Source organism: Gopherus flavomarginatus, chromosome 6, assembly GCF_025201925.1.
Source record: "Gopherus flavomarginatus isolate rGopFla2 chromosome 6, rGopFla2.mat.asm, whole genome shotgun sequence".
In the NCBI taxonomy this organism is placed as follows: Eukaryota; Metazoa; Chordata; order Testudines; family Testudinidae; genus Gopherus; species Gopherus flavomarginatus.
In genome coordinates, this window is record NC_066622.1 from 105,865,348 (window position 1) to 105,884,533 (window position 19,186).

Consider the following 19,186-nt stretch of genomic DNA (forward strand, 5'->3'; position numbering starts at 1 on the left):
GACCCCAGTGATTTCAGCCGGTGCCATCTGGAAGCCACAGGATCCCCTGCTGCCTGCAGAGGCAGGGAGCTGTGGGGTATCCCCACAGCTCTGGGCCACTGCGGGTGGCAGGGAGGAGCCCCGCAGCTCTCCTGCCGCTCCCGGCCACCCTGGGCAGCAGGGGGGACCCCACAGCAGGTGGGATCCCCACTGCTCCCGTGCACCGTGTGTAGTAGGGGGGATCCACAGAGCTCCCAGCCACCACAGGTGGCAAGAAGGCCCCACCACTCCCAGCCACTGCCAGCTGCAGGAGGGATCCCCACCACCGTGGGAGGCAAGAGGGACCCTCGAAGCTCCTGGCTGCTGTGGATGGTAGGGGGAACCTGGCAGCTCCCAGCCACAGCGGGGAACCCTGGAGCTCCCAGTCTCCCCACACCCCAGCTGCCCAGCCTACCCATTTTGTCTTGGGTATTTTTAGTAAAAGTCACGGACAGGTCAAGGCTTCTGTGAATTTTTCATTATTGCCCATGACTTGTCCCTGACTTTTTTTTCTAAAAATATCCGTGACAAAAACTTAGCCTTAATGATAGTTACGTGTTGCAGCCTTGATGAATTGTACCTCAGTTGAACAGTGGTTCCCCTCTCATATAGTATTAGAAAAAGACACTCACAAGGAAACTTTCAAATGACTAAATGCTCTTCCTCCAAATCTCTTTTTGGGATAAGCCCTTTGCTGCTAGTGGATTGGATTTTAGTTTTTGTTACTCTTGTGGGTGTTTGAGAACCCAAGTTTGAGAATTCTGGCCAGCAGAGTGTAAATGTGTTCTTGAACTTTGTAACAGAGCTTTGGATCCAGAGCTTTTAATGGGCACACTAAATTGGGGGTGAATGGTAGGGAGAAAAAGGAGCCTCGTTTTTAAATCTATTTTTAAATCTTCAGATCTGCGTGCAAAAGAGAAAATAATTGAAGACATGCGACTGACATTAGAAGAACAGGAACAGACTCAGCTGGAACAAGATCAAGTGCTAGAGGCCAAATTAGAAGAGACTGAGAGATTAGTTTCTGGTAAACTATCTATCTAGAGTAGGAGCAAAAACATATTTTGTAGATGCTTAGGAACAATTCTCCATTTTCATCATTGAGTTTGTAGCTATTATATTGGACCAAATCCATAGCACCATTGGAGTTTTGTTTAAATTTGGCCCAATGGCGGCATTTCTGCCATATCTTCGCTCTGGCAGTAGTTGTGACTGATAAATATGGGAGCTGTACTACAAGAAGGGTGTGAATGTGGTAAGAAGTTTGAAATTGATGCAAACCACATTATTTCTTCTTCTTGTATTCTGACTAGAACTGGAAGAATGGAAGCAGAAATACAAAGAGCTGGAGAAAAGTAATAGAGAGTGGCAACAAAAAATAAACAAACATGAGGACAAAAACGTAGATGCAGGTAGTGGAGAACTAATCAGTCTGCAAGAAAGACTTAAGGTAAAATTTGGTGACTTAACTTTAAACACAGAGAATTCAGTTTAAAGCAGGCAAGTAGCTATATCATGTAGGGCATGTTATACAAGTGTGTGAGCGAACTGAGTCTCACTAGTAAAGGAACTTCCTTCTGAAAGATGAAGTATCATTCCATAACTGCTACGTACTGTGCAGCATATATGACATGTCTAACCAGTCCTTATTCTTTCTGCGCAAAAGAGTTGGTTTCTCTTTGGGCTCTGGCCAAACCACTAAATCATTTGAACACTTCCTTTACTTTTCTGCCTGCCATTTTCTTCCGTCAGTTTGCCCACATCCTATTCATAACATTTCTAATAACCACAACTATTTAGAAAATACAAAATCTATCCTTTTAGTAGATGGTAACATTTAACACTTCATAAATGAAGCGTTCACAATAATGTGCAATTCTAACAGGGATGCAAAAAGGCTTAAGGCCATGGAAAGTGTTTATGCCAAACCTGCAGTTAGAACCTCTGCTCTGTCCCATGCTTAGTTCATCAGATTAGACTGTCTCTTACGATGATGAACTTTGCCTTCTGACCCTTAACTCCACCCCCTTATGGTGCTGACCTATGTTTGACTCCTTGGGCAAAGGAGCTGGTTCTGCACAACGGAGCTTGAGGGTGATCAGGCACCATGATCTCCCACAGCTGTAAATTAATCTGGGCATGTCTGCAAAACTGGGAGTTCCCATTTCAGAGGTTCTTTAAGACTAGACCATGGGACTACAAATCTGTGACAGAAGGAAAAATCAGTAATAGAGTTACAGCTCATGTGATTTACATCTTCAGTGCTGTCTTCTCAAGGAGCCGGGAGTGGAAACTTCTTTTAAAAAAAAAAATTAAAGCAGAGGAATGGATTGCCAAAACCAGGTGGGTGATGAGGAAAGAGCCAGGGCCTTGGGCTTCCCGTGCCTCAAAGGCTAGCTGTGCTGTGACAGCCAGGTAACCATACTGCATGCTTGAGAAATGCAACTAGTTGCCTTACTATAGGATCCAGCTTGCACCCTGCCTTCTACAGATACCTTAGTTCTGAGGAAAATTATATCTGGCAGGGAAGATAGAAATAGCATTATGTGACTTTCTGAGAAATTAGTGGACCTGCGTTTCTGTAGGTACCTGGGTTACTGGTTCAGTCCTGTCAGTTGCTAACCAGTTATATGGGAGAATGTCCTGCAAAGAGGTTTGTGGACAGTCATTTTGCTCCTTAGGGTAAAGGAGGCAAAGTTTATGTTGGCTGAAGTGATATTCTTCAAGTGAAACATGTTCATCACTTTCCCTCAGTGCCTCTGCCTTTGTAGTCATATGGGGTAATATTCTTTGCCCTTCTGCCCTGGGGAAGCAGTAGTATGCATCTGCAGTTCACTCTGCAGCAGAGCAGGGAATTCAAGGGATAGGGACAGGAGAGGACAGGAACAAGGGTTCTTGCTGGTAAAATTTTTAGCACAAATTGATTGGTACCTGGGATTAAATAAAACCAGTTCCCTCAGTCTCTCCTTATGAACTGAGGGAACTGGGCTTATTTAGTCTGCAGAAAAGAAGAGTGGTGATTTGATAGCAGCCTTCAACTACCTGAAGGGCGGGGTTCCAAAGAGGATGGAGCTCGTCTGTTCTCAGTGGTGACAAATGCAGAACAAAGAGCAATGGTCTTAAGTTGCAGTGGGGGAGGTCTGAATAGGAAAAACTATTTCATTAGGAGGGTGGCGAAGCACTGGAAGGGTTACCTAGGCAGGTGGTGGAATCTCTATCCTTAAGAGGTTTTTAAGGTCAGGCTTGACAAAGCCCTGGCTGGGATGATTTAGTTGGGGCTGGTCCTGCTTTGAGCAGAGGGTTGGACTAGATGACCTCCTAAGGTCTCTTCCAATCCTAGCCTTTTATGATTCTGTGATTACACTAAGTTATGTACGCTGCTGTAGATCAAAACACAAATGTTTATCCCATAATACCATTCCAAAAGTCTTTTTTAGAAACTTTGTGCTATTTTTATAAATAAAAGAAAAAGTTTATTTCAGGAATATGCTGGTATCCAGTTGGTGGATTGATATATCTTTGTTTTACTATTAGGTTTGTCTGTCTTGTCCTAAAAAATGTAACTGAGTGTCCTCCCTACAATACGCAAAGATTGTCAATTTAACATCAGCCTAACCTTGGGGAGCCTTCTCCCTGGCTAAGAAAAGATTTATACCTGACTCTTTAAATTTTTGATTATTTCACACAGGAAATTGAAGAAAAGTGTAGAACTGACAGAAAGAAATGGGTGGAAGAAAAAATGGGGCTTATAACCCAAGTAAAAGAAGCTGAGAATCACCGAAACAGAGAGATGAGAAAATTTGCTGAAGATAGAGAACGTCACGGAAAGCAGCAAACAGAGGTGGTGAGTAGTAGACCATCCGTTCTAATTTTCATGATGTTTTAAACAGGATTCAAAGAAAATTAAAGGGCTTGATCCTACAGAGTGCTTCCTGTGAGATATCCTAACTCCTCTTGGAAGTTAAGGGTATTTGGAACTTCAGAGGACTGAGTTCTTCTTTCTTCTGTCGTCATTTTACAGGAAAGTCAGGCTGGAAGGTGGTCAGTTTGTGGTATTCGTTATCATACATAGGGTGGATTTGTTTTAAATCACTAGTCAGAAAGACTCGATTTAATCATGGATTTCTCCATAAAAGTCCATTCTTGTTGGTTGTTATAACCTTAATACATATTCTTCACAACTCAGAGATAGATATAGGTTTCATTTTTAGAAGGTACACACTGTACATTTTTAAACAGTGATTTATTTTGAAAACTTTTCAGATTAGTTTTACGGCTATATCAGAAAATGAATGATTGTTTGGTTATTTCACTTACCAAAGGTAATTGAAACAGATATTTATGAAGTCATTGGGAGGTGAACTATCTCCAGTTCAACAGGTTAATCATTAATATTTGGAGGATTTTCTTGCCATGCTGTATTCGGAGGAGAGAACATCACCAGATAGACATTTAAATTGTTTTATTTAACTAAAACAACAGTGTTAAGTAGTCTGGATTTTTTTCTTCAACCACAAACATATAATATTTTAACAAAACAAGCATATGTCCCTTGCTTCTCACATTTATCTCCATACTGCTTCTCCTTGTCCAGATCTATTCCGCCCCCAACAATCTTCTATTCACTGAACTTTTTGAAACTTTGCACTTTTAGAGAAAAGTAAGAGATTGACTGTGTACACAAATTTGCAGAGTAACAATAGAGTTGAGGTCTATTATTTCTCACCTCTATATATTATTTATTAATTTAAAAATATTTTTGCTGTTAACAAGCCTGTTACCTCTGGACACACATATCCACAGTCTGAGAACTGCAAAACTAAGCATCTCTGCAAAACTAAGTCATCTTCTAGACTGAGCACTGCGTCCCATTGGGTCGATAGAAAGATTAACCTAAATAATCTATACAGAAGCCTGTGGAACCCCATAAGACTGGGTCCCTAATCCATGAACTATTGGAACTCATTTACAAAGCTTTTCTTAAACATTACATGAATATATTGTCTCATACTATAGAATTAGAATTTATAATCCCTATTCCATGATGCGATATCTTTGAGCTATAATGTATCTTAATTAAAACTATCTTTTGGATAGGTTTTTTCCTCAAAAAGCATTTTATCAAAAAAATCCAATTTAAATTTAAAAAAAAAAAAGGAATTATTTATTTATTTAAAATAATTGATTTTTATCCACCCTGATCATACACTTACATAACTATTAAGAAACATCTTAGGCATAACAGGAAATGAATCTATGTAGTTGGAGTGGGCTTTTTTTACTGAATTCTGCCCTTGAAAAGAGAATGCGAGAACAAGATTTATTATTTTTATACACTGTTTTTTTTAGTGTTTTTATACACTGTCAATTATTGCAAATGAAACTCAATTACTTGTCTCACTTTATGTAAGTGTAAAATAGTTACACTGGCTTAATTTTCTAGATTACTAGGGTCTTCCTTTTTAAGCATAAATATAATAGTTAATCATTTGAAACCACATAGTTGGGACAGTTCAAATAGAAGGTGTTTCAGGGCTTTTCTAATCACTTTCCATTTTCTGTTTAGGAGAAGCTTACTGCACAGCTGGCAGAAAAGGATAATGACCTGCAAAAGTGGCGTAAAGAAAGAGATCAGCTGGTAGCAACTTTGGAAGTACAGCTCAGTACTTTGGTTTCTAGCAACATTCAAAAAGATAAAGAAATAGAGGAACTGAAACATACCACATTAACGGGTTCAGGAAAGGTCAGCCTAATCCTCCTCCAGTACATTTTGATTTGTTATCTATTAGTTCTACATAGCATTATCATATTGTTGCAGTCTTGGTTTCAGAGCTGTGTAAGCTTCAAATATTTTCAACATTTCAAAGCAATTAAGAGCAAATTTAAAAAATAAAAACAGCCCCATAGCTTGCTTTGGAAATGAACTGGCATTAGTGGTGGGTGAACTTCCAAAAGGTTCAGTGGTTCAGAAAAGCATCTGAAGTTTATTTGAACCCTGTGATAAAGAAACTGGACTGGAAATCTCAAACAGGCTTTCTTATGAAACTTCTAGTATTTTCTTGGACTAGCCACTCTGAAAATTCCATGAGAAATAGCCTTTGTTGGCTTTTCATTTCCATCTCAGCTCCAGGCCAAGACCAGGATGCACAGTGGCATGACAAGGGGGCGAGGAGGAGGAAAAAAAGCAAAAAACAAATGAAAGAGTTAACCCAACTTTCAAATTAAACTCAAAATAAAATTTCCAAACATTTTTGTTGTTTCCTTCACTTTCCCAACTTCCTGTTTTGGCCAGTGTCAGAAACAGAACAAACCCTCTTACAATGCATTTATAAGTCTTAAAAATGAAATGTGGGAACTAAATTAGTTAACATTTGATGGCTGTTTTGGTGATTTATTAAATCAATAGATGAGGTCTCAGTCCAGTTTCTTGAGGACAGGTATTCATGTCAAAACCACCAACACAACTATTACCTTTATTGGCAGTCCTGGCAGAGAGGTTATGAATGAATGGGTATAGGGACTGAACTCATTGTACCTCAAGAGGGGGAAACCTTCATCAGGTTTGGAGTGCATAGGCAGAATAGCATGAGGAAGATGAGGCTGCTTTTTTCGATGCTGTATGTGTTTTCTGGTATTGTGACAGTTCTCGAGTGCCCAGGACTGAATCACCTTGTTAACCATCCCTGTCTCCAGCAAGAAGACGACTTGCATGTGCTTAATTCGGTGTCTGCTCTTCGACATACCTCCAATCTGTTAGCCACCCAAACAATTTCCTCTGGGCTATGCCAGCCCTTACTTTTCCTTGCAGGTTAACATTAGGTGCACTCTGGTTCCCAAGCCCCTTTGAAGGATCCCCTTTATCCTCTGAACACTCACAGTACTACCAGGTCTGCTGTTCCCAAAGGAATAGGGTATTCACCAGCTTGTTTGAGTCAATTCAGGATCAGCTCCTTATAACACTGAGTTACATTTGTAGTTAAAACAATCATACATTTCTTGATTTCTGATACTATTTAACAGATACTGAGTAAGGAAAATGGAAACAGGGTTACATATGAAACAAAATCAACACTTGTTTTCTGGAGGCTTAACTTAATTTAACAGCTAACCTCCTGTCTAAAACAGGCTTATCTTGCCAAAAACCATTTTTGCAGCATTCCAACCAAGGCTGATTGTGATACTGTTTTCATGAATGTAATTACATGGCCCTAGGTGCAGGTTAGGAGGGTGCTTTCCTTGCCCCCCACGATAGTCCAATAAACATTTGAAGTTACTTCCAGATAACACTCTTTTCCCCGTCCCGTTTTTCTCTTCCTTCTTACAATCCTTCATCTGTGTCAAGCTGTCGGGGGGGGGGGGGGGGGGGGAGAGAGAGACTGACTCTGTCCCTCTCGCTTGTTACAAATCAAACAAATATTACCTTATGATGTGGGATATAGATATTATAACTAATATTAATACATGCCGCATCCTACAAGCATTTCATAAGTGTAACCACTAAACACTTTCTTATAACTCTAATATCTGTTTTGACAACACTAACTCACAGGTGAGTCAGACTGGTTTCCAGCTATGCATTTGTCAGTGTTCAATGAGGCCCATGGGCCTTGGCATGAGCTAGCACCTGGTCTGCCATGTCACAATATGTATTGAGCTCAGACTGGTGATTGTTAATGAGACAATACTCAATTTACATTTCAACAGATGGATAAACATTTCTGGTCTGACAGGAAACCAGTTTTTCGCCTCTTAATTGCAAACTATAAGAACATATTTTCATTATATATACATAACTCTTTACATAGTAGCAGTACATACATATGATTATGATATTCATAATTAGTATCACATAAGCTGTTGTTAGAGACCTTACATGACCCTCTTTAGTGAACTAGAATATATATACCAAGCTTGGGAGATCCCTGTAATCTCTATGCATGCCCTCTGTGCCCCTTTGTCAGCTGGCGTCGGTCACAGGTACTTTCTATGATTATCAAGTTAATACAGAGAATTAAGTTGCCTTTTAAAAAAATCATTTAATTTATTAAACATGTGAGTCTAGCCCATTTCTTTACTGTTTTTTTGTTTTGTTTTGTTTTTTGGTAAGTATGTCTGTCAATTTTGTATTTTGTCAATCCTTTTTCAGTGTATATAGTTAGATTTGTAACATGTTAAACAGGATTATGGAACTGCAATAGAAGAACTAAGGAGACAGTTGGCTGAAAAAGATGATACTATAAAGAAGCTAAAACAACTTTCTTGTCATGAAAATCCTAAAACTTTAAGGGTAACTGCATTAGCTGAAGAAGGAGAAAATAAAGGGAATGAATACCTCCATAGTAAACAGGTAACCTTATGTTTAGCAGACACTTTCTATAAATATGAGAAACTACTTACAAATAGTTTATTTTCTAATTTCACTGGCATCCATCCCAATGGCTCTTGATATCTCCTTACATTTAACACAAGTAGAAAATCTTTTTTTTCTTTTAAATATACTTTCATTAACCAAATTTCTACGTACAAATTCTTTGATTTTAGTGGGAAAATCTGTAAAGTAAAATACACTCTCTAGCCAATAAAATATCAACTTCACCACCACTTATGAAAACCCTATCTCTGTAAATGCCTGTGAGAAAAGTGGGGCTTCAGAACCTACCTAGATAGTTAACTAATAGAAGCTCTGTCAGTCTGAACTCTAGCAGTATGGCGCAGGGAGAGGCGTGGTCTACAGGTCACTAGGTTCCAAAGCATACAGAATTTATAGGCTAAAACCAGTACTTTAAATTCCACCTGGAAATTTACTGGAGAAGTGTGCAATTTGCAGAGCATTAGTGTTGATTGACAACCTTGGGATTATGGACCCCTATCTGGAAAATGGAAAGTATCTCTAGCTCACACCCTGTGCCATACAGTTTTTGTGTGTCTGAGCCTTACCTGCGGGAGACTTGCAAAGTAGTTTCCATACCTCTCCAGAGGCATCCTTTGGTGCAACTGGTTTGTTCCCAAATAATTCTTCAAGTTACAAAGCTTTCGCTTTATATCATGGAAACTTCCTGTTCCTTCCTATTTCTGCCTACCATAACAAGAGTTTAAATTCTGCTTTATCCTTCCACTCACTAACCCCCTCTACTTCTGTGCATTGCTGCTTGCTACTGTCCATTTGGTATAAATGAAGAGTGAAGCTGGGCAGCAGAATGAGAAATTTCTTACCTGATTATTTTCTTTCTGTTAGCAGCTTCTCTAGTTAATTGAACCCAATCTGGTGGTTTGGTAAATGACTGTAATAAAACCTGTAAAAATAATATTTTTTTTCTCTGAAGGGAGACTCACATACAGTTGCTCTAAAGTTAGTTTCAATAATTTCAAGTTTTGTCTTATTGCTATTAATTGGTTGCTGTTACACCTTTTGGAAGAACTTTTCTGGTGGCATGAACTGAAGAGCAGGACTCAGTCCTGGACCTTCCAGCAACAACATATAACTACCTCCAAATTCCCCAGGTGGCTGGTCCATTACCCATTTGTTATGAATGAGGAGGGAAGCTGCTAACAGAAAATTATCAGGTCTGAATATTTTCATGATATAGTAATAGTGAAATGTTAAAAACAATAAGTACCTTTGGATATTAACTGCATAGGTCTTTTGAAATGGTTTAATATTGTCCTCCTGCACAAACATTCATGAACTTAAATGTATTGAGCTTTTATATTGGAACATGTAGATAGCTCAAACATAATTTTGAAGCTTACACTCTAGCATTGTTGTGACTCATTCTAAGTCTTTTACAGTTTAAGGAAAAACAGAGAGAGAATAATCCTATAGCTGGACAAAGTATCCCAATAAACTGCAATGAAGTTAAAGACAATCTATTATCAAAATGTCCAAGCAGTGTATCTTCATTAGATGAAACGGAGGTTGGTATATAACTTTCTTTTAGGTGATATGTGATGATAATGCTTTTGTCTAATGCACATAGTAAAGCTAAAGGAATTATGTGTATAAAGTTTTAAGATAGCAGTTCTCAAACTGTAGTCCACAGGCCTCTTCCTGGTGGCTTGCGGAGAACTGACAGGTCACTTGGTGGTTGTTCTTCGTTTCTAGCTGCTTCAGAGGTACCCAGGCTTTTCACTAATGTCTGTTGCTGTACTGGAAAAAGCAATAAAAAGAGCTAAAGGGAGGGAGAGATGTGGTGGTGGGCATTCTCCCAGCTCTGCCATTGACTTGGTGAATCCCGTTACTCCTTTCTATGTCTATAAAAGAAGTATAATATCTACTTCATGGGATCTAATTAAGGACTGACTGTGTTTGCAAAATGAGTGAGTCTTAGATGAAACTTTTTTTTTTAAGGCACTTTAAATGGGCTACCCTTAAGGCAAGTTTGATTTGCCTTCTTCAGATCAGAGCTCCCATGTGCAGGTTTATAAGTGGGGCAAAGTCCCAACTCTCATTTAACTTGACCCTTTAAACTGCAAACTCTTTACTAACATGATACCTACATAATGAGTGATATCATTATGGATCCACCCCTAGCTTTGGAAATGAGAAGATGCTGGGATTCTCACTAGAATCTTAGATGTGTGCTCCATTTTCTATATCCGCTGTAAGTTTGGAACCCTAGTGGGAGCTGTTAGAAAGAAGGAGTTTTAACTTTCTTCCTTCTTTTCCTCAACCTCTGAGCTTCCTCACTGCTGGAGGGGGAGCAAGGTCTCAGTATCCTACACCTCTACCATCTTTGCTAACATAGAGGTGTGGAGAGGTCTGCTACTCTATCCCTTTTCTAGCCTGTTTTCAGCTTGTCCTCTCCCTAAATAGCTCCTGTCCTTGGCTAATTTCCAAGTAGCAGTAGAGTGAAATTGATGTAATTCCAATGAGCTTGCTGCTGCCCACAGGATTCTGAGCAGCGGGGGCGCAAACTTTCCAATCATATTGCTTGCTCTCTACTGTTGCTTCGGAAAGCAGTAAGCAGCTATAGAGCAAAGCTGGAGTTGTCTGCATCCATGAGGAGATGACTCTGTAAGAAAGCACTGCATTGGGTTCACATTTGGAACCATATTCGCAACCATGAAGGCTAGAAACTTAATTTTTATTAACAGACGTTTTGGAGCATGAGCTTTCGTGGGTGAATACCCACTTCCTCAGATGCATGTAGTGGAAATTTCCAGGGGCAGGTATATATATGCTAGCAAGCAAGCTAGAGATAACGAGGTCAGTTCAATCAAGGAGGATGAGGCCCTGTTCTAGCAGTTGAGGTGTGAAAACCAAGAGAGGAGAAACTGGTTCTGTAGTTGGCAAGCCATTCACAGTCTTTGTTCAATCCTGAGCTGATGGTGTCAAATTTGCAGATGAACTGAAGCTCAGCAGTTTCTCTTTGAAGTCTGGTCCTGAAGTTTTTTTGCTGCAGGATGGCCACCTTAAGGTCTGCTATAGTGTGGCCAGGGAGGTTGAAGTGCTCTCCTACAGGTTTTTGTATATTGCCATTCCAAATGTCTGATTTGTGTCCATTTATCCTTTTCCGTAGAGACTGTCCAGTTTGGCCGATGTACATAGCAGAGGGGCATTGCTGGCATATGATGGCATATATTACATTGGTGGATGTGCAGGTGAATGAACCAGTGATGGTGTGGCTGATCTGGTTAGATCCTGTGATGGTGTCGCTGGTGTAGATATGTGGGCAGAGTAGGCATCGAGGTTTGTTGCATGGATTGGTTCCTGAGCTAGAGTTATTATGGTGTGGTGTGCAGTTACTGGTGAGAATATGTTTCAGGTTGGCAGGTTGTCTGTGGGCAAGGACTGGCCTGCCACCCAAGGCCTGTGAAAGTGTGGGATCATTGTCCAGGATGGGTTGTAGATCCTTGATGATGCGCTGGAGGGGTTTTAGCTGGGGGCTGTATGTGATGGCCAGTGGAGTCCTGTTGGTTTCTTTCTTGGGTTTGTCTTGCAGTAGGAGGCTTCTGGGTACATGTCTGGCTCTGTTGATCTGTTTCCTTATTTCCTCGTGCGGGTATTGTAGTTTTGAGAATGCTTGGTGGACCAACATGATACAGTTCTGTGGTGATCTGGAAGCCTACTTTCGCCATCTCCGACTCAAAGAATACTTCCAGGACAACACTGAACAGTGCACTGATACACAGGTGCCCTCCCACCAACAGCACAAGAAGAACTCCACATGGACTCCTCCTGAGGGTCGAAATGACAGTCTGGACCTATACATTGAATGCTTCCGCCGGCATGCACAGGCAGAAATCGTGGAACAACAATATCGCTTGCCTCACAACCTAAGTCATGCAGAACGCAATGCCATCCACAGCCTCAGAAACCACCCTGACATTATCATCAAAGAGGCTGATAAAGGAGGTGCCGTTGTCATCATGAACAGGTCTGACTACCAAAAGGAGGCCGCCAGACAACTCTCCAATACCAAATTCTACAGGCCACTTCCCTCAGATCCCACTGAGGAATACACTAAGAAACTACAGCATCTACTCAGGACACTCCCTACACTAATACCAGAAGAAATCAACATACCCCTAGAGCCCCGACCAGGGTTATTCTATCTACTACCCAAGATCCACAAACCCGGAAATCCTGGACGCCCCATCATCTCGGGCATTGGCACTCTCACTGAAGGACTGTCTGGATATATGGACTCTCTACTCAGACCCTATGCCACCAGCACTCCCAGCTATCTCCGTGACACCACTGATTTCCTGAGGAAACTACAATGCATTGGTCACCTCCCAGAAAACACCATCCTAGGCACCATGGATGTAGAGGCTCTCTACACAAACATCCCACACACAGATGGAATACAAGCTGTGAGGAACACTATCCCTGATGATGCCACAGCACAACTGGCTGCTGAGCTCTGTACCTTTATACTTACACACAAATATTTCAAATTTGATGACAATATATATCTCCAGATCAGTGACACTGCTATGGGCACCCACATGGCCCCACAATATGCCAATATCTTTATGGCCGACCTGGAACAACGCTTCCTCAGCTCTCGTCCACTCACGCCCCTTCTCTACCTACGCTACATTGATGACATCTTCATCATCTGGACCCATGGGAAGGAGACTCTGGAAAAATTCCACGACGATTTCAACAGCTTCCACCCCACCATCAACCTCAGCCTGAACCAATCTACACGGGAGGTCCACTTTCTTGACACCACGGTGCAAATAAGTGATGGTCACATTAACACCACCCTATATCGAAAACCTACCGACCGCTATGCCTACCTTCATGCCTCCAGCTTCCATCCCGGACACATCACACGATCCATTGTCTACAGCCAAGCACTGAGGTAAAACCGCATCTGCTCTAACTCCTCAGATAGAGACCAACACCTACAAAATCTCCACCAAGCATTCTCAAAACTACAATACCCGCACGAGGAAATAAGGAAACAGATCAATAGAGCCAGACATGTACCCAGAAGCCTCCTACTGCAAGACAAATCCAAGAAAGAAACCAACAGGACTCCACTGGCCATCACATACAGCCCCCAGCTAAAACCCCTCCAGCGCATCATCAAGGATCTACAACCCATCCTGGACAATGATCCCACACTTTCACAGGCCTTGGGTGGCAGGCCAGTCCTTGCCCACAGACAACCTGCCAACCTGAAACATATTCTCACCAGTAACTGCACACCACACCATAATAACACTAGCTCAGGAACCAATCCATGCAACAAACCTCGATGCCTACTCTGCCCACATATCTACACCAGCGACACCATCACAGGATCTAACCAGATCAGCCACACCATCACTGGTTCATTCACCTGCACATCCACCAATGTAATATACGCCATCATATGCCAGCAATGCCCCTCTGCTATGTACATCGGCCAAACTGGACAGTCTCTACGGAAAAGGATAAATGGACACAAATCAGACATTAGGAATGGCAATATACAAAAACCTGTAGGAGAGCACTTCAACCTCCCTGGCCACACTATAGCAGACCTTAAGGTGGCCATCCTGCAGCAAAAAAACTTCAGGACCAGACTTCAAAGAGAAACTGCTGAGCTTCAGTTCATCTGCTAATTTGACACCATCAGCTCAGGATTGAACAAAGACTGTGAATGGCTTGCCAACTACAGAACCAGTTTCTTCTCTCTTGGTTTTCACACCTCAACTGCTAGAACAGGGCCTCATCCTCCCTGATTGAACTGACCTCGTTATCTCTAGCTTGCTTGCTAGCATATATATACCTGCCCCTGGAAATTTCCACTACATGCATCTGAGGAAGTGGGTATTCACCCACGAAAGCTCATGCTCCAAAACGTCTGTTAGTCTATAAGGTGCCACAGGATTCTTCGCTGCTTTTACAGATTCAGACTAACACGGCTACCCCTCTAATACTTAATTTTTATTGGTTTTGTTAAAAAATAAAAAGAAAGAAAAAAGTCTACATTTTACAACAGTTGAAGATGTAGGCTCCCTCACGTGCCATGACAAGTTTCCCAAATGCCAATAGCTACTGAATGTGTGGATTCTTTTCAAGCGCTATTTTAACTTTTTATTTTTCATATCACAAAATTATTTTAAAGCTTGTTCAGCAATATTTTTGTTCTCTTTAATTCACCCCATGTGTCTTCAGGACCATTCAGACACTGTTCTGGACTCTTCTGAAGTATCTACAGAAAATGGGAAAGGTAGCAGGTTTCCTAAACCTGAGATGGAGATTCAGTTCACACCTCTGCATCCCAATAAAATGGAAGTGAAACACCAGGGCAGTGCCTCACCAGTGACTGTTAAAATGCCCAAGACAAGAAGGAAAAGGAAGAGTAATGAGCTCGATGAGGTAAGTCCTAAACTGAACATAAGCTTTTTAGAATTTACAATACATAATTAGATCTATTACCGTGATTGATGTTTGTGTACCTTGCTGTATTGGCAGTGGAATCCTATCTTAAAATTGAAACATGCTGTCCATTGTGTATCTGATTCATATTAGAGCCAGCTAAAAGTCTTCCTAATTGTATGTTTTGATATATTTAGCCCGAAACATGACTTTAAATGCATGTAACATGGTGTTAAAAATCTTTGTGTACTGTATAACTCATATATTAGCTATGCTGAGGCAGTTGAGGGTGGGATGTCTGGTGGGGAAGTGTAGTGTTGATTTAAAACTTTTTGTAGCTCCTATACTGTGGCTTTAAAAATATGTCAAGGGTATCTAGTGCTCTGGATAAGCATCCTTGGTGGTGGCTTATTTTTTAGGGTGGAACAAAATATAAAAATGTTCTTCAGCTATGCAGATCAGCTACACAAAAATATCCTTTATAACTATTTGACTCTGTCTTCATTTACTTAAGACCTGACTATTGTGGCTTGACCAGGCTTTCCTTTCCTGAAACCAACCTGCCTTTTTCCTTTCCTACTTTAGTCAGAAGCAATTGTGAAATAATGCCAAAGGAAAGTCCGTCTGTTAAAGCTAATGCCAGATTGTAATATGAGAGCCAGGCCTCCCACCCCTGGGGCAACATCATGGTACCTGTCAGCCAGTGGCAGCCCTTTCTTGTGAGTTTGATGTAGGTCTCTCTCAGCACTTCTAAAGAGTACTGGGATTGGCTGGTGGGCAGGAGGGGCACCACTCATAAAATATGGCTGTGGGTGGAAGCAGGCTTTTTTCCTGAAAAAAGGGAAATCTTTTTCCTTCATTAGAACCATTCACCCAGGAATCTCAAAATGCTTGTTTCAGCACACTGAGAAGTAGATAAGGAAAGTAGAGGCTTCAGTTTAGTGATCTTGGAAATGGTATTAAAAATCACAATTTCTATATTTTATTGTTTTCAAAATTTAAATGCAAAAAGTAACTGTTGAAGGCTGTATAACTGAACATTGAACTGGAATTCTGCATTATAAAGTATTTTGGGAAAGAGAACATCCACAATTGTCTTTTAAAATGACTTCTGTTTCTTCAACCAATTTTCTTCAAGAGCAATATGCTTTCAAGCTGCTGGAAAAGCAGATGTAGAAATAAGCGTACTTCTGAAGGCCTTGGTCAGGTATTGAACCTCTTTGTCTGGTATAGATGAGCAGGTTTCATCTAACAGAGTTGTCTGTGCTGTAGATGAGTACTTTAGACATACTTTTATACTGAAATACTCCCTCTTCATATCCCATTTAGCATTTAGATAAGTCACAATAACATTGCAACACCACTGAACTAAAATTAGTACCTTCTAGGACTGTTTTCTTATTTGAATTTTATTGTTACTGAATTTTTTTTAGTCTGGACAATTTTCTATTCTAATATACTCCCAATTTTTTTTTTAAATTGGACACAGACCAAATAGGAAAACATAAAAAAAAAAACCTGAATATCAAAGTTAAAAGTACTGAATTATTTTATTTATATTTTTCTGAAACTTCCAAATCATGATTTTACAGACACAGGGTTGAAATTAGTGGATAAATGTCAGGCATAACTGGTGGTAACATATTTTCAGCACTAAGACCTAGAGGAGGAGAAGGAAAAAACTCCTTAGATACCTAAAAAGTGCATGTGTGAGGGCTGGTATTAGTTGAGACTTATTTAGCAGGTTTAAGATTTCAAATTAACAGTTTAACACAGGCTTCCATGTTTAATTCAGCAACTTCGTTCTTCACCTTATTAGCCCTTTGTTTCTTGCACAATTAGGTTTGCTTGACAGACCATGTACCTGAAATCACTCCTATGTGTTCTGTCTTCCTAAAAGAACCCAGCCACAAATGTTATCAAAGTCCCATGCCAGGATTTTCAACTAATATATTTGATTATATCTTTTGGTTGAACTGTCAGTGTGCAATTTGGCTTTACACAGATCTTGGGGGAAAAAAGTTTATTATACATGGAAATGACATCACGTCCCAAAATAGAAGATGCCTTACACTGACAGCTCAACAATGGTAAAATGCTACCAACCTGAATTTACATCAGAAAGCTAAATTTACTTTCATTTTATTGAGTGACTTCCACCTTTAGTTTTAAGATATTTAACAAAAGAGCACCCATAGAGATGAAATGATGGAGAAGAAAAATAGCAAATATCAGAATGGGATAGCTACCATTATTTCCAGTTGCCTTTAATTCAGAAGATTTAAACTTTGATTTAGGTATGATTAAATATCTCTGTTATGTACCACTCATGAAATGCTGGCTAGTAGCTCGTTAATATCTGATTATAGCACTTCAGATGTTGGCTGCTACTTCTCCCAGAAGAAATTTTGTAAGCTGAGATGCAAACTGCACTTGAAGCTTACATATACTTCATTTTCTTAGGATTTTGTCAGAAGTGAAAACAAGAAAAATGCCACACCTACAGCTAATGTTAGTTCACCTATGAAGTCCGGTTCTGCTAAAATCAACAAGAAGAAAATGGTTTGTTTTATTCTGTTCTTCAAGTTGGTTTGGACATTTTAATGTAAATATACATCTATGCAAATAAATAAGGGGCTTTGAAAAGGAACTTTTTGGTTTTACTAACCAGTAGTTCCACTTTTGTCTGGCATCCTCATACCATCTTATGGTGCCATCCCATTAGATTTTGCAAGTGAGTCAAAGATGGTAAATCTGTATTAGGCAGGGAGACCTTTAAGGAATACCTGAATGCTACAAGTAGTGGTGTAGGTGATTCTGTTGCACAGCTTCTCTCCTTATTCATTACTTGTGGGCTAATGCCCCTCACCTCTGGAACTTCAAGGTGGTCCACTGTTGTTGCTGAAGGCTCCAGGGCTAGGCTCTGCCCTTCAGCTCAGGCCCCTCCAGATTTTCTGCTTCCAGTGATGGCACAAGTTGATGGTTCAGTTTCTCCCAGCCACTTGGTTTTAAAATCTTTGTTTTTATTCATTTTTGTGCAGTTGTGACTTTAATCTTCCTCCTTTTCCTCTTCCTTCCCTGGATTGGGTAAATAGTAGCATAATGATTTCAAACACCTGGATCTAGAGCTGGAGTACCACCTTTTCAGACTCCTCCATTCAGGCATGGCAAAGCTGTCCTGCAAACATCTGGCCTAAATCTGAGCAGTGTCCTTGACACGAGGCAGCACTTACAGGCTTTACAGAGGGTGAATTTGCACTGCCTGTGGCCAGCCAGCTGACACGTGCCCCTGAGTACCTCTGACAATTGTGATTCTTCTATCAGTTTTTTCTATTTACAAAATGAGTTTCTCTCCACTGTTACTGTGCTAAGAACTCTCACAAACAGAGGAAACTGGTTGGCTAGATTAGCAATGGTATTTGTAATGAAGTATCATCTACAGGCCCAAATCACATTGAGCTAGGAGCATTTGAGGTGGATGCTGTGCAAAGGCATCGTTATACACAGTCACACCTAGTTCTGGACTTGTGTAGACCAACCTTCATATCTATGTAGCAAGAGCCCCACAGATTTTAAAAGGGATCCCCATGGACATACAGGTGTGCCTAAATGGATCCTATAGAAGAATCAAGGCCTAAATCAAGTAAAAAAACAACAAACGGGAAAACAGGAATGTTCTGTTCAGGGGAAACCCTGAAACTAACTAGACACAATGCTGCCTAATACCCAATAACAGTAAAATAGCAGAAAAATAACTTCCTTGACTCTTTCAGTCATAATTGAGCAGGCAAAAAAAAATATCCAAAGAAGTGTGATTTTTTTTTTTAAAGTTCTGCCTTATGATTGTTTAATGTTGCTGAGTGGTATTAAACTGCCACCATTTCCCACGATATCAGAGTGAAACAATCCATGTACAGTATGTCCCAAAAATGGTTTGGAAGGTACTTTGAAATCCTCTGAAGTGCAACAAAATTGTGTGGTGTTAAAGCTTTCACAGAGTATCAATATGCACACAGTACATGGAATGAAATCCTGGCCCCTTTGAAGTCAATGGGAATTTTGCCACCGATTTCAGTGAGGCCAGGACCCCTGGTTTTTATAATGTTATTTATACTTTGGTGGATTTTTTGTTGAAAAACATGGTTTTGTTAAACTCTGTTGCAGCCTGAATATTCAGATTGACTTTGCTATGCATATTAGTACATACACAAGTGTCCTTAGTCCTCAGAGGAAGGGAACAGAGTTAGGTATAAATTAATAACTGCAGTCCATATGTAACGTTAAAGAGTAAAAATGAGCCAGCGGATTATCAAACTTAATTTGCGGACTAAAAGATAAGTGAAATTG

General features: G+C 40.3%; 1 protein-coding gene across 2 annotated transcripts in view; it reads left to right on the top strand.

The window, feature by feature from the left end:
• The window catches only part of KIF20B (kinesin family member 20B), an 85,868-nt gene that overhangs the window by 52,237 nt on the left and 14,445 nt on the right, over positions 1-19,186 (top strand). For both annotated transcript variants that reach the window (XM_050959269.1, XM_050959270.1), the window contains exons 24-31: positions 920-1,045; positions 1,332-1,468; positions 3,707-3,862; positions 5,585-5,761; positions 8,198-8,365; positions 9,808-9,933; positions 14,636-14,839; positions 17,303-17,401. In XM_050959269.1, the coding sequence (XP_050815226.1) occupies positions 920-1,045; positions 1,332-1,468; positions 3,707-3,862; positions 5,585-5,761; positions 8,198-8,365; positions 9,808-9,933; positions 14,636-14,839; positions 17,303-17,401 (1,193 nt within the window). The remainder of the gene's footprint in view (positions 1-919; positions 1,046-1,331; positions 1,469-3,706; positions 3,863-5,584; positions 5,762-8,197; positions 8,366-9,807; positions 9,934-14,635; positions 14,840-17,302; positions 17,402-19,186) is intronic.